General features: G+C 40.1%; 1 protein-coding gene across 2 annotated transcripts in view; it reads right to left on the reverse strand.

Annotated features, from left to right (window-relative positions):
* Positions 1–22,797, reverse strand: part of TMEM38B (transmembrane protein 38B) — a 285,502-nt gene that overhangs the window by 223,938 nt on the left and 38,767 nt on the right. For both annotated transcript variants that reach the window (XM_026456267.1, XM_026456266.1), the window contains exon 5: positions 8,344–8,461. In XM_026456267.1, coding sequence (XP_026312052.1) covers positions 8,344–8,461 — 118 coding nt within the window. The remainder of the gene's footprint in view (positions 1–8,343; positions 8,462–22,797) is intronic.

The raw sequence follows: 22,797 nt of genomic DNA on the forward strand, positions 1-22,797 counted from the left end.
AGGGTCTCTTGTAAGGCAGGCCTGGTGGTGACAAAATCTCTAAGCATCTGCTCATCTGTGAAGGATTTTATTTCTCCTTCACTTATGAAACTTAGTTTGGCTGGATATGACATTCTGGGTTTAAAGTTCTTTTCTTTAAGAATGTTGAATATTGGCCCCCACCCTCTTCTGGCTTGTAGAGTTTCTGCCGAGAGACCTGCTGTTAGTCTGATGGGCTTCCCTTTGTGGGTAACCCGACTTTTCTCTCTGGCTGCCCTTAAGACTTTTTCCTTCATTTCAACTTTGGTGAATCTGGCAATTATGTGTCTTGGAGTTGCTCTTCTGGAGGAGTATCTTTGTGGCGTTCTCTGTATTTCCTGAATTTGAATGTTGGCCTGCCCTACTAGGTTGGGGAAGTTCTCCTGGATGATATCCTGAAGGGTGTTTTCCAACTTGGTTCCATTTTCCCCCTCACTTTCAGGCACCCCAATCAGACGTAGATTTGGTCTTTTTACGTAATCCCATACTTCTTGCAGGCTTTGTTCATTTCTTTTTCTTCTTTTTTCTTTTGGTTTCTCTTCTCACTTCGTTTCATTCATTTGATCCTCAATCGCTGCTACTCTTTCTTCCAGTTGATCGAGTCGGTTACTGAGGCTTGTGCATTTGTCACGTATTTCTCGTGTCATGGTTTTCATCTCTGTCATTTCATTTATGACCTTCTCTGCACTGATTAGTCTAGCTGTCAATTCTTCCACTCTTTTTTCAAGATTTTTAGTTTCTTTGCGCTGGGTACATAATTCCTCCTTTAGCTCTGAGAAGTTTGATGGACCGAAGCCTTCTTCTCTCATCTCGTCAAAGTCATTCTCTGACCAGCTTTGATCCGTTGCTGGCGATGGGCTGCGCTCCTTTGCAGGGGAAGATGCGCTCTTATTTTTTGAATTTCCAGCTTTTCTGCCCAGCTTCTTCCCCATCTTTGTGGTTTTATCTGTCTCTGGTCTTTGATGATGGTGGTGTACTGATGGGGTTTTGGTATAGGTGTCCTTCCTGTTTGATAGTTTTCCTTCTAACAGTCAGGACCCTCAGCTGTAGGTCTGTTGGAGATTGCCTGAGGTCCACTCCAGACCCTGTTTGCCTGGGTATCAGCAGCAGAGGTTGCAGAAGATAGAATACTGCTGAACAGTGAGTGTACCTGTCTGATTCTTACTTTGGAAGCTTCCTCTCAGGGGTGTACTCCACCCTGTGAGGTGTAGGGTGTCAGACTGCCTGTAGTGGGGGATGTCTCCCGGTTAGGCTACTCAGGGGTCAGGGACCCACTTGAGCAGGCAGTCTGTCCCTTCTCAGATCTCAACCTCCGTGTTGGGAGATCCACTGCTCACTTCAAAGCTGTCAGACAGAGTCGTTTGCGTCTGCACAGGTTGCTGCTTTTTTTGTTGTTGTTGTTGTTATTTAGCTGTGCCCTGTCCCCAGAGGTAGAATCTACAGAGACAGGCAGGTTTCCTTGAGCTGCTGTGAGCTCCACCCAGTTCGAGCTTCCCAGCAGCTTTGTTTACCTACTTAAGCCTCAGCAATGGCAGGCGCCCCTCCCCCAGCCTCCCTGCTGCCTTGCGGTTAGATCGCAGACTGCTGTGTTAGCAATGAGGGAGGCTCCGTGGGCGTGGGACCCTCCCGGCCAGGTGTGGGATATATTCTCCTGGTGTTCCTGTTTGCTTAAAGCGCAGTATTGGGGTGGGAGTTACCCGATTTTCCAGGTGTTGCGTGTCTCAGTTCCCCTGGCTTAGAAAAGGGATTCCCTTCCCCCTTGCGCTTCCCAGGTGAGGCGATGCCTCGCCCTGCTTCAGCTCTTGCTGGTCGGGCTGCGGCAGCTGACCAGCACTGATTGTCTGGCACCCCCTAGTGAGATGACCCCAGTACCTCAGTTGAAAATGCAGAAATCACCAGTGTTCAGTGTCGCTCGCGCTGGGAGTTGGAGACTGGAGCTGTTCCTATTCCGGTCAATTTTATATTAAGTGCTGTGTGGCAATGAGAAGAATATACATTCTGTTGTTTTTGAGCGGAGAGTTCTGTAGCTATCTATCAGGTCTGCTTGATCCAGAGCTGAGGTCAGGTCCTGAATATCTCTGTTAATTTTCTGTCTCAATGATCGAATATGTCAGCGGGGTGTTAAAGTCTCCCACTATTATTGTGTGGAAGTCTAGGTCTCTTTGTAGATCTCTAAGAACTTGCTTTACGAATCTGGGTGCTCCTGTATTGGGTATATATATACTTAGAATAGTTAGCTCTTCTTGTTGAATGAAACCCTTTACCATTATGTAATGCACTTGTGTTTTTTTATCTTCATTGGTTTTAAAGTGTGTTTTGTCTGAAACTAGGATTGCAACCCTGCTTTTTTTCTCTGTTTTCCATTTGCTTGGTAAATTTTCCTCCATCCCTTTATTTTGAGCCTATGTGTGTCTTTGCGCAGAACATGGGTCTCTTGAAGACAGAATACCAATGGGTCTTGGCTGTTTATCCAGCCTGACATTCTGGGTCTTTAAATTGGGGCATCTAGCCCATTTATATTTAAGGTTAGTATTGTTGTTACATGAATTTGATCCTATCATCATGATGCTAGCTGGTTATTTTGCAGACTTGTTTATGTGGTTGCTTCATAGTGTCACTGGTCTGTGCTTCAGTGTGTTTTTGTAGTGGCTGGTAATGGTTTTGCCTTTCCATATTTAGTGCTTCCTTCAGGAGCTCTTGCAAGGCAGGCCTGGTGGTGATTAATTCTCTCAGCATTTGGTTGTCTGAAAAGGATCTTATTTCTCCTTCAATTATGAAGCTTATTTTGGCTGGACATGAAATTCTGGTTTGGAAATTCTTTCCTTTAAGAATATTGAATATTGGTCCCCAATCTCCTCTGGCTTGTAGGGTTTCCACTGAGAGGTCCGCTGTTAGTCTGCTGGGTTTCCCTTTGATGCTGACCTGGTCTTTCTCTCTGGCTGCCCTTAACATTTTTTCTTTCATTTCAACCTTGGAGAATCTGATGATTATGCATCTTGGGGTTGATCTTCTCGTGGAGTATCTTACTGGGGTTCCCTGGATTTCCTGAACTTGAATGTTGGCTTGTCTTGTTAGGTGGGGGAAGTTCTCCTGGATGATATCCTGAAGTATGTTTTTCAGCTTGGTTCCAGTCTCCTCGTGTCTTTCAAGTACTCCAATCACAGGTTAAGTCTGTTTACATAATCTCCTATTTCTCAGAGGTTTTGTTCATTCTTTTTCGTTGTTTTTTCTCTATTTTTGTCTGCCTGTCTCATTTCAGAAAGATAGTCTTCAAGCTCTGAGCTGCTTTCCTCTGCTTCAGGTATTCTGCTGTTGATACTTGTGATTGCATTGTGAAGTTCTCATGTTGTGTTTTTCAGTTCCATCAGGTCAATTATGTTCCTCTCTAAACTGACTATTCTGGCTATCATCTCCTTTACTGTTTTATCATGATTTTTAGCTTCTTTGCATTGGGTTAGAACATGCTCCTTTAGCTCAGTGAAGTTCATTATTACTCACCTTCTGAAGCCTACTTTTGTCAAGTCAGGCATCTCAGCCTCAGCCTAGTTCCATGTCCTTGCTGCAGAGATGCTGCCATCATTTGGGGGAGAAAAGACACTCTGGCTTTTTGAGTTTTCACTATTTTTGCGTTCTTTCTAATCTTTGTGGGTTTATCTACCTTTGATCTTTGAGGTTGCTGACTTTCGAATGGGGTTTTTATGGGGTCTTTTTTGTTTATGTTGTTGTTGTTTTCTGTTTGTTTTTAACAGTCAGGCCAGTCTCCTATAGGGTTGCCGTGGTTTGCTGAGGGTCCATTCCAGACCCTAGTAACCTTGGTTTTTCCCAAACCTGGAGGTATCATCAGTGACGGCTATGAAACAGCAAAGATGGCAGTCAGCTCCTTCCCTGGAAGCTCTGCCTCAGGCGGGTACTGACCTGCTGCCAGACCGAATGTACCTATAGGAGGTGGCTGGAGATTCCTATTGGGAGGTCTCACCCAGTCAGGAGGAACAGAATCAGGGACCTACTTTAAAAAGCAGTCTGGCTGCTTTTTGGTAGAGGAGGTGTGCTGCACTGGAGGGACCTTCCTTGTCCAAACCATTTGGGCACTCCAATGCCGGCAGCCTAGAATGGATGAGTCAACTGAGTCACAGAGATGGTGACTGGCCCTCCCTCTGGGAGCTCCATCCCAGGGAGAGATGGAGAACCTTGGCTGGAATGGATCAAGTCCCTGTAGGGAGGTCCTGTCCAGTGAAGAGGAATGGATCAGGGTCCGGCTTAAAAAAGCAGTCTGGTAATAATCTAGTAAAGCAGCTGTGTTGCACTGAGGGGAAACCCTTTCTCATCTGTAACATTTGTATTCTCCAAAGCCAGCAGACTACAGTGGCTAAGTCTGCCAAACCACAGAGATGGTGGCCACTCCTCCCCCTAAGAGCTACGTCCCAATAGAACCCTTTTGAAGTGGCTGAAGGCCCCACAGGAAGGTCCCGCCCAGTGAGGAGGAATGAATCAGGGTCCTGCTTAAAGAAGCAGTCTGGCCATGACCTACCAAGGCAGCTGTGCTGTGTTGTGGGGGACCCTTCCTCATCTGGACTGTTCATATTCTCCAAAGCCGGCAGGCTGGAACGGTTTGGCATCTACCAAACCACATAGATGCCAGCCGCCCCTCCCCCCAGGCACTCAGACCTGTCTCAGGCAGATTCCAGCCTGTTGCTGTTGACAGACTGGAACCCAAGCCAGTGGGTCTTAGATTGTGAGATGCCATGGAAGTGGGGCCTGCAGCATGATGCTGCTTGGTTCCCTGGATTCAGCCCCCTTCCTAGGAATATGTACGGATGGATTTCCTCACTTGCTGGGGACCCCAGGGCCAGAGTATACAAACTCCTGTGTCTCTGTGTGTGCTCTGCCAAAACTCCACACAGCTCTGTGCATCAGACCCAAGACCCTGGTGGCATGGGTTCACAAGGGGATCTCCTGATCCATGGGTTGCAAAGGTCCATGACAGAAGTGTGGATCCCTGGGCAAGGTTGCATAATCACTCATTGCTTCCCTTGGCTGGCAGTGGGGGTTCCTTTGGCTCCATGCTGTTCCCAGCTGTAGGAGGTGGTTGGAGATCCCTATTGGGAGGTCTCACCCAGTCAGGAGGAACAGAATCAGGGACCCGCTTAAAAAAGCAGTCTGGCTGCTTTTCGGTAGAGGAGGTGTGCCGCACTGGAAGGGACCTTCCTTGTCCAAACCATTTGGGCGTTCCAAAGCCCAAGGTCCCCCACCCCACAGCTTTTCTTCCTTCTCCGTGGGTTGAGCTGTCTGCCTGGACAGTCCCACTGCAAGGTGGGTATTTCAGTTGAAGGTGCTGAATTCACTTACCCCTTTTCACTCCTTTCCATGAGTGCCATGGATCACAGCTGCTTCTAATCAGCCATCTTGTATCCTACCACAGTCACACGTCTTGATTTCAAAACTAACTACAATGCTACAACAATTAAGACATAGTAGTAATAGCATAAGTACGGGCACACATATGGATGGAATAAAATTGAGAATCCAGAAATAAACCCTCAAATTTACAGTCAACTGATTTTTGACAAGATTGTAAAGGCAATTCACAAAGGAAAAGAATTGTTTTTACAATAAACAGTGCTGGAAGAACTAGATATCCCACATGAAAAACCTTGGACTGTTCATCATACCATACACAAAACTTAACCCAAAACAGATCATAAAAACTAAATACAAGAGCTAAAACTAAAACTAAAACTCTTGAAGAAAATATAGAGGTAAATCTTCATGATCTTAGATTTGGCAATGGTTTCTTAGTTATGACATACAAAGAACACATAATAAAAGAGAAAATAGGTAATTGGACTCATAAAAAAAGAGTGTTGTTGGTTTTGTTTTTGTTTTTGTTTTTTTGAGACAGTGTCTTTCTCTGTTGCCCAGGCTCGAGTGCAGCGGCGCAATCTCGTCTCACTGCAACCTCTGCCTCCCTGGTTCAAGTGATTCTACTGCCTCAGCCTCCTGAGTAGCTGGGATTATAGGCACCCACAATTAATTTTCATATTTTTAGTAGAGATGGGGTTTCACCCTGTTGGCTAGTCTGGTCTCAAACTCCTGACCTCAGGTGATCTGCCCACCTCAGCCTCTCAAAGTGCTGGGATTACAGGCGTGAGCCACTGAGCCTGGCCTTCATCAAAATTTTACCAATTTGTGCTTCTAAGGGCACTATCAGTGAAAAAAAAAACTTAACAGAATGGAAAAAAAATCTGCAAATCATTAAATCTGATAGGGTTCTAGTATCCAAAATATGAAAGGAATTTTACAACTCAACATTAAAACAAAATATAAATTAAAAATGGGCACATGATCTTCCAAAGAAGATATACAAATGCCTAACAAGCACAAAAAAGATACTCAGCATCATTAGTCATCAGGGAAATGTACATCAAAACCACAATGAGGTGCCACTTCACACCCACTAGGGTGGCTATAACAAAAAATACAATACTATGCACTAGTAATGGTGTGGTGAAATTGGAAATCTCATACATTGCTGGTGGGAATATAAAAAGATGAAGCTACTTTGTAAAACAATCTGTCAGTTCCTCAAAAGGATAAACAGAATTAACATATGGCCTAAAAATTCCATTCATAGATGATATACTCAAGAGAAATGAATCACATGTCCACACAAAAATTTTTACATGAGTGTTCACAGATTATTCATTTTAGCCAAAAAGTGAGACAATCAAAATGTCCATCAACTGATGAGTGGATAAATAAAATGGCCTATAGCTGAAAGTATTGGGGAAAATGTGAAATGACTTTTAAAGAATACAATGTTTCTTTCTGGAGTGATAAAAATGTTCTAATACTGATTTGTAGTGATAACTGCAAAACTCCATGAATATACTAAAAAACTATCCAATTATACACTTTAAGTGAACTGTATGATATGTGATACGGTTTGGCTCAAACCATACATCACTCATATCTCCACACTTAAATCTCACCTTGAATTGTACAAGGGAGGGGCCAGATGAAGGTAACTCAATCATGAGGGTCTTTCCCGTGCTGTTCTTGGGATAGTGAGTAAGTCTCACGAAATCTGATGGTTTTATAAATGGGACATTTATAAAATTCCCCTGCACAACCTCTCTTGCCTGCTGCCATGTCAGATGTGCCTTGGCTCCTCCTCCGTCTTCTGCCATGATGGTGAGGCCTCCCCAGTCATGTGGAAATGTGAGTCCATTAAACTTCTTTTTCTTTATAAATTACCCAGTATCAGGTATGTCTTTATTAGCAGCATGAGAACAGACTAACACAGTATGGAAAATATATCTCAATAAAGCCGTTAGAAAAAATATATACAGCTCAAAATTTGAGGACTGGAAGAGACTACATGTGAAGAGATTTTGCCTCCAATATTTGTTACTTGAATTACAGCCACAGACCATCTCCATTTCAGAGACTACTGAAACAAAAATGAATGATTCATACAGTGACTTCATCCTAAGACACATATTATCTATCCTGTTTTCCTTTTAAAACTCCTAAAGATAAGTTTTTAGCCAAAAATATCTAGTCTAAAATAGAGGTGCCCATAAAATTTTCCAGACTTAAATAATAATTGTATTATAAAATCAATTGTCTACTTGTGAACAGGGAACAATACTTATTCATGGTATGAATAGTCAGAATTAGCCTCATGATACAGCTGCAAATAAAATTCATAAGATACGTCAGATACAGTGACAGAAATACATGCATCCTCTCTAATCCTCTCAACAATTGTACAATGAAGACGAGAAAATTAGGATTCAGCGACATTAAGTGGCCTGTCTATTCAGGGATTAGCCAGCAAAGCTGGGATTTGAACCCAAGACTGCCTGTCTCTAACCTATCTTTAAGAAGGAATAAAGCTTCCACCCAGGCAATATTAATAGAAAAGAATGACCACAAATATGTCCTATATAAAATATTTGAAATTTTAGAGCTTAAAGGAAACTCAGAAAATATCTATCTCAAGTATCTCATTTTACAAATGAGACAGTATCATCTTTGCAGTCTCTGATCAATGTTGGCTATTTCTACTACTCTCTCTTCTCCAATATACTACTAGGCTATCTGCAAGTGTTTCCTGATAGCCCTAGCATAAAGCAAATAAGAAATCACAGAAAAGTTAAGTTTCAGAAAGTCATAGATGTACTGAGTAAACCTCCCCAAATTCTTCCTCTTAGATAATAACAATAAATAAATGTTCCTCTTACTTGCCCAGTACGCGGAATTGTATCAAAGGGGAATGGTTATACAGGATTTGTAATAATTATAGGTACTTTGAATTCTTACCTTTGTGGCCACAATAAAGATGGTATAAAGGAACATAAGATTATGCTTTGATATTGCCAGATGCTGGGTGTGCTGGAATGTGAAGATAACTGACCCCAGAAGGGTTACCTTGGAAGGGCTGAAAATAAAACACATTTTATATCAGCAAGTAATAAATATGACATATCTCCATCTTTTTCAAAGAGTGCTCTGCAAAACATTAATTTAATGGGTTATTAATAGATGTAATGCAAAGATGAGTTTTGTTAATACACTTTAAAAAGTGTTGAAAATGCTGAGTTATACAAAGTTAAATACCTTTCTTCACATCATAAACTATAGATTTTAGAATAACCATACATATTCTGACTCTCCAACAAAAAGAGTACATTTCTATATGCAATATTTCTGAAACATATTTGGCCATACAACAATTTTTTCATAAAGGATTTCAAAGTTCCACATTATACAGCATGATTTGGAATTAGTCATTAAAAACCTTACAGTGCTAAAAAGCTCACAGAGTGGAGTCGAGAAAAAGAAAGGCCAGATTTTTAGCATTTGCCGATTTCCATGATGTAAATACTCCCATCATGGCCAATGTCAGGCTGCTACATGGAAGAGGAGAGAGGTACACAACTGGTTCTCATAAAATGATAAAAGCCATCTCCAGCCCATCATTTAGCTAACTCCAGCACAGCATATTAGTTTTAGCTAATATATTAATGCTTAGATTGTAAAGTCTAAAATAAGATGCTAATTTACCAAATAAGAAGCATTACTTTATGTTATATACTTGCCGCATATTTAAAGTATATCTCAGTAACAAATCATTGCCTAGCTCTCTATCTTACAAGTAAAAAAGATAAATGATAAACTCTAAGAATGCCACACTGCAAAACAGGACAAATCTAAAGGTTCCTATAAGTCATTTTATTACTTTATTTATTTATTACAAGCAAAGGACTGAGTTCAAAACAGGGTGAAGTTTGGACAATAGACCAAACCTGAATTACTTTCCTGTGGCTACTGTAATAAATTACAACAAATTCAGTGGCTTAAAACAGAAAAATGTAAAATCAGTACCACTCAGTTAAAATCAAAGTGTCAGTAGGGTCATACTACCTCTAGAGACTCTAAGAAAGAATCCACTCTTTGTCTTTTTCAGGTTCTGGATCTCGCTTAACAATATGATTGAGTAACAGTCATGTTTTATTTTATTGTTTTCCTTTTTTTTTCTTTAGTCCCCATATCTGTTCCATCCAAACACTGTTGAAGAAAGAAACAGATCTGCGGGACCACCAAATGCACTGCCAACAGCCATGTTTCGGAACAGTAGTCTCTAAACCTTTTTGATTGTACATCCCTATCGGTTAAAAAAAAAAGTTTTACAGCATTCCCAAATTATGGCTATCAATTAATTTGGAAATTATATATAACTGCATTATAAAATGCACACAAAATTAAAATTTTTAAAGGATAAGATAAAAACATGGAATTATATCTGTTTTAAGGTTATTTTGCTTCTCTTTCTCACTGTTTGTTTTCTGCACCACGGTGGCTCATTATGAGCATTGCCTTGGCATACACATCTACCATTTTGGATTGTATCATCTTAAGGGTTGAATCTAAGGAATAAGGATTTCATAGACAATGCACTGGGGCAAGGCATTGGAGAAGGTCTTAAATTTAGGAAAAAGTCCATTTTAAATTGGAGTATGAGATTTGTTTAAAAGATTAGAATGCATTTAGAAAATCCTTATGCTTACTATATTAGTTTCCTCTGAAACTAGCAAACAAGTTATCTGCTTCCAAAATGCAATGATGAAGTAAGCACTGAATAACAGTTAAAGATATTGCCATTCCAAAAGGGAGAAAAGAGAAGGAAAAAGGTTCAACAGACCCAAGCCATTTTGAAATCCAGAAGGGCAAATTCCATTAGGATTCAAGGCCTGGGAATAATCTTCTTTGGATTGAGGTGAGTCCACAGCTTCAACCTCTACATTGGTGGTTCTGGCCTCTGCACCTGAATCCAGACTATGGGCCTGGCCTCAGGCCTCTGGGCCTGTAGCTCCTACCATGAAGTCATTCTTCCTTTCCCTTCCTTTTTCAAGCATATGTTTGCAGGTGAGCAGTTTTATCAGCCTGATTCTGGTCTGCAGAATTTTAAAAGTCTGACAGCCTTCTTTCATTTAATCTTGTCTTTCTCCTTTCAGTCCAAGCTGGCAGTGTTTCTTCTGATTTAATATTTCCAAATCCCCACTGGGTCTCCTGTGTATGCACACCAATCCATGTCACTAGGCAAAGAGAGTCTTTCACAGATCTTTCTTGGATAACTTCCCCTCTATCCCTGGCTTCTGCTATAATGATTGAATGGATCCATGAGTCAAACATCCAATCCCTTCAACACTAGGAAAAGTTGTCCAGTCACACCCTCACTTCTCTCCAGAGTGAATTTCAGTTTTATCAACTTTGCAGTCTCAATAGGCTGAAAATTTCCCAAATGATAGAGTCCTGGTTTTGAGGGGTTTTATTTGTTTGTTTGGTTAGTAGCATTCATTCCCTCAATTTAACTCTTTCCTCTTGCACTCTACTATAAGCATCAGGAAGAAACCAGGCTGCACCTGGAACACTTTGCTTGGAAATTTCCTCAGCAAAAATATCCATGTTTACTGATTACAAGTTATGGTTTCCACACAACTGTGGCAAACAATTGTGCAGCCAAGTTTCCACCACTATATAACAAGGATAACCTTTCTCCAGTTCCCAATATCATGTTCCTCGTTTCCTTCCAAGTCTTCACCAGCACTTTTAACAACATTCCTACCAACATTTTGCTTCTAACAATATATGTATTCTCTAAGACTATATATTTATAGGCTCTCTCTAATATGCTCCTCACTTCCTTCAGATCCCTCACCAGAAGTGCCTTTAACATCCATAGTTCTACTGCATACTTCAAAATTCCTCTAGCCTCCACCAATTATCTAATCCCAGGTGTCTGTTACAGCAGCACACCACATCGTGTATCAAAATCTCTATTACTTTCCTGTGGCTACTGTAATAAATTACAACAAATTCAGTGGCTTAAAATAGAGAAATTTAAAATCAGTATCACTCAGTCAAAATCAAAGTGTCAGTAGCGCCACACTACCTCTGAAGACACTAGGAAAGAATCCATTCCTTGTCTTTTTCAGCTTCTGGGAGCTACCAGCATTCCTTGGCTTGTGGCTATATCATTCTAATCTCTGAGATGTGTGGTCAAATCTCCCTCTGTTTTCCTCTTATGAGGATACATGTGACTGCATTCAGTCCCACCAGAAATCCAGGACGATCTCTTCATCTCAAGATTTCTAATTTGCAAATACACAAAGAGTGTGTTCCCATATTGGTAACATTTCAGATTTCAAGGGTTGAAAACCATTAGAACTTTAGAAACCATTATTCAGTCTTACTGCATTTATTTACTGTAAAAATATGTTTATGCAGAAAAATATAGAAATATACTGACACATTAACAGAAATTGTCACTAAACAATGTATTAGAAGTTTCTTTTATGTTAACATTTTCCCAAATTTTCCACAATACGTATATTTTACTTCTTAAAACTTGGGGTAGAGAAGGAAAAGAAGGAAAACACTCTAAAAGAGTTACTGTGGGGACAAGGGACAACTTGACTTTGTTTTTGGCAGGACTAGATTTTTTTATTAAATGAACTGGCAGCAATAAGCAATATGAAGGCAATTAAGAAACAATTTCACATACTAGCATTTAAAGAATACCTACGGGTCGGGTGTGGTGGCTCATGCTTGTAATTCCAGCACTTTGGGAGGCTGAAGAGGGTGGATCGCTTGACCCCAGGAGTTTGAGACCAGCCTGGCCAACATGGTGAAACCCTGTCTCTACTGAAAATACAAAAACTAGCTGGGTGTGGTGGTGTGCACCTGTAATCCCAGCTACTCGGGATGCTGAGGCAGGAGAATCACTAGAACCCAGGAGGCAGAGGGTGCAGTGAGCCAACATCGTACCACTGCACTCCAGCCCAGGTGACAGAGCAAGACTCTGTCTCAAAAAAAAAAAAAAAGTTTAATAAGATCTAATTAAATAGAAAGCTATCCGATGTTCATACATTGGAAGACTTAAAACTGGCCAGGCACAGTGGCTCATGCCCATAATCCCAACATTTTGGGAGGCCACGGCAGGCAGATCACTTGATGTCAGGAGTTCAAGACCAGCCTGGCCAACATGGTGAAACCCTGTCTCTACTAAAAATACAAAAATTAGCCTGGTGTGGTGGCATGCGCCTGTAATCCCAGTTACTTAGGAGGCTGAGGCAGGAGAATCTCTTGAACTCAGGAGATAGAGGTTGCAGTGAGCTGAAATCATGCCACTGCACTCCAGCCTAGGGGACACAGTGAGACTCTGTCTAAAAACAGAAAAAGGAACACTTAATATTGGTATAAGAGAGCAACAATTTCCAAAACGATCTACGGGGTCAATGTTATCTCTATCAAAATTCCATCACTGTTTTTGTTTTTTGTTTGATTACTTTTTTTTTTTTTTTTTTGCAGAAATGGAAAAAATTACCTAGGATTTTTAAGGAAGCCTCATATTCACATGAAATTGCTAGGGACCCTGCATGGCCAAAACAATCTTGGAAAAAAAAAAAAAAAGAACCAAGTTAAAGGACATACACTGCCCAATTTCGGAACTTAACTAAAAAGCTACAGTAATCAAAACGGTATGGTACTAGCACAATGATAAACACATAGACAATGGAATAGAACAGACAGTCTAGAAATAAACCCACACATCTATGTTCAACTGATTTTCTAGTAGGGTGCCAAGTCTATTCAGTGGGAAAATAATTCAATAAATGGTTCTGGGACAACTATATATCCACATACAAAAGAATGAAGGCGAACCCCTAATTCATATGATATATAAAAATTAACTCAGGCCAGGCACAGTGACTCACGCCTATAATCCAGCACTTTGGGAGACCTAGGCAGGAGTATCGCTTGCATCCAGTAGTTTGAGACTAACCTGGGTGACATAGTAAGACTCCATCTCTACAAAAAATAAAACATAAAAATTACCTGGGTGTGGCAATATATGCCTGTAGTCCCAGCTACTCAGGAGGCTGAGATGGGGGCATTGCTTGAGGCTGGGAAGTTGAGGCTGCAGTGAGCTGTGACAGTGCCACTGCACTCAGCCTGGGTGACAGAGTGAGATCTTGTCTCAAAAAAAAAAAAAGAAAAGAAAAGAAATTAACTCAAATGGATCTGTGAGCTTCTTTTAAGATAACTCTTTAAAGAAAACACAGGGGAAAATCTTCATGACCTTAGATTTGGCAATGGATTCTTACTGATGTCAAAAGCATAAGAAACAAGAAAATAGAGTGATGTTAGCAAGGTGGCCAACTACAAGTTCCTAGCCCTGCCCTCCACCCCAAAACAAACAAACAAAACAATAAATAACAACTACATTTTGATGAAAATAACTAAAGGAGAGTACCAGAATACCGCAAAGGAGCAGAAGCAACTCCATAGAGCACAAAAACACAGTATGGCCACATAGAGAAGGGAATAAAAGTCCTTGTGTCCACCACTACTTCCCCTGAGAGGGTCAGCTTGAAATCAGGAGGGACTTCTCCCTTCCAAGAAAAGGTAAACAACAGAACCCCAACAACCATCATCACTACGATGAACACCCACAGTCTTCACCACTGTGGACTTCTGCAGCCCTCATAGGTACTGAACCCAGCTGAGGGAATTGCCCAGAGTCCATATGGCTGTGTTCACCCCAAGGAAGAATCCTACACCTCCCTCATCTTCTGTAGCCCTACCTGCTACTGTGCTATACCATTTTGAAAGCAGAGCATCTCTGGGAGTGCATCCTGCTCTGTACATAAATAGTTACTGTACCCTTCCATCCCTAAGGTTTTGTTGTCACTGTAACATGCCTGTCTAGTGACCTGCCATCCTCAAGCCTACCTGCTACAATGCCCTACTCTTGGGGTCAAGCTGCTATGGAGCCACTCCATCCCCTATATCCCAGTTGTTTCTGCGTCCTACTCCTCAGGGTCTAAGCTAATGCAGCACTTCACCTTCTGAGAAATGAGGGCTTTGGCCAAGCAGAGCAGTCACACCTCTGGCACCTGAGCCAAAGCAGCACCAAAGCTGACATGGCACCCTACCTCCCAGGGAACATGTGCACTGGTCTAGCCAAGCAGTTGATCCCCCTTGGCAACTGAAACATGCAGGGCCCCGCATCCCAGGGAAATAGAGCATTGGTTGAGTTGAACCACCCTGTCTTTCAGGCGGAACGAATGCAACACCCTACTTCCATAGAACCGGAAGAGTCTACACTGCTGAGGCATCCCACTTCCTCAGAGAGTAGAGTCATCCTTGTGCTACTTCTTGCCCTCCAGGGCCCAAGACACAGCTGTGCTCCACCATTACTGGGTAACTGTTGTTGCTGCACCTGGCCTCACAAAACTTAGGACTCTGCTGTGTACTACCAGCCTAGGGTCCAGAGTCCCCACTGCACAGTGCCTCATGCCCCAGGGCCTGAGTTTCTGGTGTGTACTCTTGACTCTGGGACTCTAGCTCTCTGGGGCTCAGGCCTCTGGAGCACCCCTTCTTCTCCAGAGCTATGCCAGTTCTGTGCCCTGCCCCCAGGATCAGAGTCATAGCTATGTCCCTGCCCCATGAGACAAGCTGCTGTGGTGAACCTTAGCATCACAGACCCTAATTTTGTGGCCGATCTGCATCTACTCAGATCTCATAGAGTAAATGTGCAGCCCAAGTCCCAGGTGCTACAGTAGTTTCAAGAGACCCTGAGCTCAGCACACTGGCTCCACAGCCAATCCGAGCATGCACCCTGCAGCCCAGCACTGCTGTGACTGCCTGTGGGCCATGTCAGATCAGACACCAAGAAGGATCCCCTCAGTTAGGATCGCTCCCATTGTTGGGAAAACAAGAACTCGAGGACCCCAAAGTCCTTGCAACTGTGGATCCTAATAACTCATGCTGCCAGTACTGCTGCAACAAACTCTTAAAGCTTAAGCCACTTAGGCACCCAAAGTCATCAATGACACTGATTATAGTTAAAGAAGCTGCACAGAAACTACACCAGTGTGCCCACTCAGAATAAGAGCCACCATACCCTGCCCAATTGGTATATACAGGTGAAAGCCTTTCCCTATGAAAACCACTATGTAAAGTTTGGAAGAGGTGATTGTTCCACCAGATGTGCAGATATGAATGCTGGGTAGGACACACAAAATATAAAAAAGCAAGGAAATGTGACACCACAAAAGAAACACAGTAATCCTCCAGTAACTGACCCCAAAGAAATGAAAAGTTATAAACTGCCTAAAAAAGAATTCAAAATAATGATCTTAAGGAAACTCAGTGAGACACAAGAGAATACAGATAATTCAACAAAACCAGGAAAATGATTAGAGATCTGAATGAGAAACTCAACGGAGACAGAAATCATTTAAAAAGAACCAATCACAACTCTTGAAGCTGAAGAATCCAATGAATGAAATTAAAAAAAAAAAAATAGAGCTTCAACAGCAGATTAGAAAAGTAGAAAAAGAATTTGTGACTTCAGAACAACTTATTGAAATCAGCCAGTCAAGAGAAAAAAAGGAAAAAGAATGAAAAAGAGTAAAGAAAGCCTATGGGACTTATGGGACACTATCTGGCAAACAAATTTTCACATTATGAAAGCCACAGAAGCAGAAGAGACAGTAAAAGGGACAGAAAGCTTATTTAATAAAATAATCCGCATATGTAATCCCAGCACTCTGGAAGGCCAAAATGAGAGGGTCACTTGAGGCCAGGAGTTCAGGACAAGCCAGGGCAACATAGTGAGACCCTATCTCTACCAAAAACAAATGTGTTTTAGTTAGCCAGGCATGGTGGAACAACCTCTAATACCAGCTATTTTTGAGAGGCTGAGGTGGGGAAGATCACTTGACCCAAGGAGTTCAAGGTTGCAGTGAGCTATGTCTATGACACTGCACTCCAGCTTGGGCAACAGGGCAAGACTCTGTCTCTAAAAAAATTTTTTTTAATAAATCAAATTTGCTGAAAACTTCCCAAGTCTTAGTTGAAATACTGATATCCAGATCCAGGAAGCTCAAAAGTCCCCAAACAGGTTCAACCCAAAGACATCTTTACCAAGATGCATAATCACCAAACCGTCAAAAGTAAAAGGCAAGGAGAAAATTCTAAAAACATCAAGAGAAAACTGACATGTCACATACAAGGAATCTCCATTAGATAATCAGTAGACTTCTCAACAGAAATCTTACAGGTCAAGAGAAAACGGGATGATATATTCAGACAGCTGAAAGAAAACAAGTGTCATCCAAAAATACTATACCCAGCAAAGCTATTCTTCAGATATTAAGGTTATATAAACATCTTCCCAGATAAACAAAAGCTGAGAGAATTCATCACCACTAGACCAGCCTTACAAGAAATGCTTACGACTACCACAACTGAAAGCAAAGGGACAACAATTACTATCAAGAAAGTATGTGAAAGTATATAATTCACCAGTAGATAACTTCAAAATCAAACTCAGAATACCACAGTGCTGTAATGGCGCTACATAAATCTTTCAATCTTCTAGTATAAACATAAAAAACCAAAATGGTCAAAAACAACAGCTATAATTCGAAGTTAAGGAACACACAAAAGATAAAAAAGTAAATTAAGGCAACAAAAATATAAATGAAGAATAGGGAAAATATCTAGAGTACTTTTATGAGAGTAAAGTTAAGCTGTTATCAGCTTGAAATAGTCTGCTTTAACTACAAGATTCTTAAAGTTAGCCCAATGGTAACCACACAAAAAAATACAGTGAATATGCAAATTAGAGAAATGAAATAAACCTAGGTAAATAACAAGAGGAAGAAAGGAACAAAGGATCTACAAAACAAACAGAAAACAATTAACAAAATGGCAGGAGAAAAGTCATTTCCTAGGATGAATGTAAATGGATTAAATTCCCTAAAAAAGATATATAATGGTTGAACTGATTTAAAAAAAAAAAAAGATCCAACTATATATGCTGTCTACAAGGAACTCACTTTAGCTTTAAGAATGCACACAAACTGAAAGTAAAGGAATGAAAAATATATTCCATGCAAATGATAACCAAAAAAGAGCAGAGGTGGGTATACACACAGCAGATAAAACAGACGTCAGGTCAAAAACTTTCAGAAAAGACAAAGAGGGTCAGTATTTAATGGCAAAAAAGTCCATTCATCAAGAGAACATAATAATTGTAAATATGTATGTGCACAATATTGGAGGAACTAAATATATGAAGCAAATACTAATAGACAGGAAGGGATGAAACAGCAATACAATAATAAACATCTATAGAATGTTCCATCCAACAACAGCAAAATACACATTCTTCTCTAGTGCACATGAAACATTCTCCAGGATAGACCACATGTTAGGCTGCAAAACAAGTCCTAACAAATTTAATAACATTAAAATCACATCGTGTCATTTTGATCACAACAGTATCAAACTAGAAATCAACAACAGGAACAATTTTGGAAAATTCAAAAATATGTGAAAATTACACAGGATGCTCCAGGGCAACCAATGGGTCAAAGAAGAAATCAAAAAGGAAATTTAAAAATATTCTGAAACAAATGACAGTGGAAACAAAACATACCAATACTTACATGATGCAGCAAAAGTAGGTCTAAGGGGGAAGTTTATAGCAATAAATATCCACATTAAAAAAAGAAATATTTCAAATAAATAACTAACATTATGTATCAAGGAAATAAAAAAAAGAACAAAGAACACCGAAAATTAGCACTAGGAAGGAAAAAATACAGAAATAAATCAAATAGAAAAAACATATGGGAAAATATCAATCAAACTGAGTTAGTTTTTTGAAAATCCAAACAAAATTGACAAATGCTTAGCTACACTAAGCAAAAAAAGACAGAAGACTTAAATAAAATCAGAAATAAAAGTAGAGACATTTCAACAGACACCAAAGAAATAAAAATAATAATAAGCGACTACTATGAACAATTACATGCCAACAAACTAAATACCCTAGAGTAAGTGAATAAATTCCTAAAAATTATACCAACCAAGATTAAAGCAGGAAGAATTAGAAAGCCTGTACAGGTCAATAACAAATAGAGACTGCAATATAAACTTAAAGTCTCCCAAGGGACTAAAAAGCCCAGAACTAGATGACTTCACAGCTGACTTTTACCAACTATCAAAAAAGAAATAATACCAGTATTTCTTAAACTCTTCCAAGGAAACAGAGCTAGAGGGAATGTGCCTAACACATTTTCAGAGGCCAACATCAGCTCATGCCTAATCCAGACAAAGACGCCACAAAAAAAAAAGAAAAAAGAAAAGAAAAGAAAAGAAAACTATAGGCCAATCTCTCTGATGTAAAAAAATATTAGTAAACCGAATTCAAATAGCCAAGATAGGAGAACCACCTAAGTGTACATCAACAGATGGCTGTTTATGTTACTATAAAGAAATACATGAGGCCCAGAGCTGAGCATAACAGAAATCTACAGAACCCCCCACCCCAAATCAAGAGAATATATATTCTTCTCAGCACCATATAGCACTTATTCTAAAATTGACCACATAATTGGAAGTAAAACACTCCTCAGCAAATGTAAAAGAACAGAAATCACAACAAACTGCCGCTCAGACCACAGTTCAATCAAATTAGAACTCAGGATTAAGAAACTCACAGAAAACCACACAACTACATGGAGACTGAACAACCTGCTCCTGAATGACTACTGGGTAAGTAACGAAATGAAGGCAGAAATAAAGATGTTCTTTGAACAGTCCACGCTCAAGGATAGGAAGAATCAATATTATGAAAATGGCCATACGGCCCGAGGAAATTTATAGATTCTATAATTTATATATCAAGCTACCAGTGACTTTCTTCAGAGAAAAAACTATTTGAAAGCTCATATGGAACGAGAAAAGAGCCCACATTGCCAAGACAGTCCTAAGCAAAAAGAACAAAACTGGAGGCATCCAGCTACCTGACTTCACACTATACTACAAGGTTACAGTAACCAAAACAGCATGGTACTGGTATCAAAGCAGAGATACAGACCAATGGAACAGAACAGAGGCCTCGGAAATACCACCACACAGCTACAACCATCTGATCTTTGACAAATCTGACAAAAACAAGAAATGGGGAAAGGATTCCCTGTTTAATAAACGGTGCTGGGAAAACTAACTAGCTACATGGAGAAAGCTGAAACTGCATCCCTTCCTTACACCATATACAAAAATTAATTCAAGATGGATTAAAGACTTAAATGGTAGACCTAAAACCATGAAAACCTTATAAGAAAACCTAGGCAATACCATCCAGGACATAGGCATGGGCATAGACTTTATGACTAAAACACCAAAAGCAATGGCAACAAAACCCAAAATAAACAAATGGGATCTAATTAAACTAAAGAGCCTCTGCACAGCAAAAGAAACTACCATCAGAGTGAACAGGCAACCTACAGAATGGGAGAAAATGTTTGCAATCTACCAAATTGACAAAGGGCTAATATCTGGAATCTACAAAGAACTTAAACAAATTTACAAGAAAAAAATCAAACAACCCCATCAAAAAGTGGGCAAAGGATATGAACAGACACTTCTCAAAAGAAGACATTTTTGCAGCCAACAAACACATGAAAAAATGCTTATCATCACTGGTCATCAGAGAAATGCAAATCAAGACCACAATGAGATACCATCTCATACCAGTTAGAATGGGGATCATTAAAAAGTCAGGAATCAACAGGTGCTGGAGAGGATGTGGAGAAATAGGAATACTTTTACACTGTTGCTGGGAGTGTAAACTAGTTCAACCATTGTGGAAGACAGCGTGACGATTCATCAAGGATCTAGAACTAGAAATATCATTTGACCCAGCCATCCCACTACTGGGTATATACCCAAAGGATTATAAATCATGCTACTATAAAGACACATGCACATGTATGTTTATTGCGGCACTATTCACAATTGCAAAGACTTGGAACCAACCCAAATGTCCATCAGTAATAGACTGGATAAAGAAAATGTAGCACATATATACCATGGAATACTATGCAGCCATAAAAGAGGATGAGTTCATGTCCTGTGTAGGGACATGGATGAAGCTGGAAACCATCATTCTGAGCAAGCTATCACAAGGACAGAAAACCAAACACTGCATGTTCTCATTCATAGGTGGGAACTGAACAATGAGAACACTTGGACACAGGGCGGGGAACATCACACACTGGGGCCTGTCGTGGGGTAGGGAGAGGGGGGAGGGATAGTATTAAGAGAAAAACCTAATGTAAATGATGAGTTAATGGGTGCAGCACACCAACATGACACATGTATACATATGTAACAAACCTGCACATTGTGCACATGTACCCTAGAACTTAAAGTATGATAATAAAAAATAAAAAAGATGTTCTTTGAAACCAATGAGAACAAAGCTACAATTTACCAGAATCTCTGGGGCACATTTAAAGCAGTTTGTAGAGGGAAATGTATAGCACTAAATGCCCACAAGAGAAAGCAGGAAAGATCTAAAATCAACACCCTAACGTCGCAATTAAAAGAACTAGAAAAGCAAGAGCAAACAAATTCAAAAGCTAGCAGAAGGCAAGAAATAACTAAGATCAGAGCAGAACTGAAGAAGATAGAGACACAAAAAATCTTCAAAAAAATCAACGAATCCAGGAGCTGTTTTTTCTTTAAAGATAACAAAATAGACCGCTAGCAAGACTAATAAAGAAGAAAAGAGAGAAGAATCAAATAGATGAAACAAAAAATGATAAAGAGGATATCAACACCGATCCCACAGAAATAGAAATTACCATCAGAGAACACTATAAACACCTCTACTCAAATAAACTAGAAAATCTAGAAGAAACAGATAAATTCCTGGACACATACACCCTCCCAAGACTAAACCATGAAGAAGTTGAATCTCTGAATAGAACAATAACAGGTTCTGAAATTGAGGCAATAATTAATAGGAAATTAATCAAAAAAAGTCCAGGACCAGACAGATTCACAGCTGAATTCTACTGGAGGTACAAACAGGAGCTAGTACCATTTCTTCTGAAACTATTCCAATCAATAGAAAAAGAGGGAATACTCTCTAACTCATTTTATGAGGCCAGCATCATCCTGATACCAAAGCCTGGCAGAGACACAACAAAAAAAAAGAGACTTTCAGGCCAGTATCCCTGATGAACGTTGATGCAAAAATCCTCAATAAAATACTGGCAAACCGAATCCAGCAGCACATCAAAAAGTTTATCCACCAGGATCAAGTTAGCTTCATCCATGGGACGTAAGGCTGGTTCAACATACGCAAATCAATAAACGTAATCCATCACATAAACAGAGCCAAAGACAAAAACCACATGATTATCTCAATAGATGCAGAAAAGGCCTTAGACAAAATTCAACTAACTTTCATGCTAAAAATTCTCAATAAACTAGGTATTGTTGAAACGTATCTCAAAATAACAAGAGCTATGTATGACAAACCCACAGCCAGTATCATACTGAATGGGCAAAAACTGGAAGCATTCCCTTTGAAAACTTGCACAAGACAAGGATGCCCTCTCTCACCACTCCTATTCAACATAGTTATTGGAAGCTCTGGCCAGGGCAAAGAGGCAAGAGAAAGAAATAAAGCATATTCAAATAGGAAGAGAGGAAGTCAAACTGTCTTTGTTTGCAGATGACATGATTGTACATTTAGAAAACCCCATCTTCTCAGCCCAAAATCTCCGTAAGCTGATAAGCAACTTCAGCAAAGTCTCAGGATACAAAACCAATGTGCAAAAATCACAAGCATTCCTATACACCAAGAACAGACAAACAGAGAGCCAAATCATGAATGAACTCCCATTCACAGTTACTACAAAGAGAATAAAACACCTAAGAATCCAACTTACAAGGGATGTGAAGGAACGCTTTAAGGAGAACTACAAACCACTACTCAACAAAATAAAAGAGGACACAAACAAATGGAAGAACATTCCATGCTCATGGATAGGCAGAATCAATATCATGAAAACGGCCATACTGCCCAAGGTAATTTATAGATTCAATGCTATCCCCATCAAGCTACCACTGACTTTCTTCACAGAGCTGGAAAAAACTACTTTAAAGTTTATATGGAACCAAAAAAAGGGCCTGTATAGCCAAGACAATCTTTTTTTTTTTTAATTTAATTTTATTTTTTTACTATACTTTAAGTTCTAGGGTACATGTGCATAACATGCAGGTTTGTTACATATGTATACTTGTGCCATGTTGGTGTGCTGCACCCATCAACTCGTCAGCACCCATCAATTCATCATTTATATCATGTATAACTCCCCAATGCAATCCCTCCCCCCT

This window comes from Piliocolobus tephrosceles, chromosome 14 (assembly GCF_002776525.5).
Source record: "Piliocolobus tephrosceles isolate RC106 chromosome 14, ASM277652v3, whole genome shotgun sequence".
NCBI classification, from domain to species: domain Eukaryota; kingdom Metazoa; phylum Chordata; class Mammalia; order Primates; family Cercopithecidae; genus Piliocolobus; species Piliocolobus tephrosceles.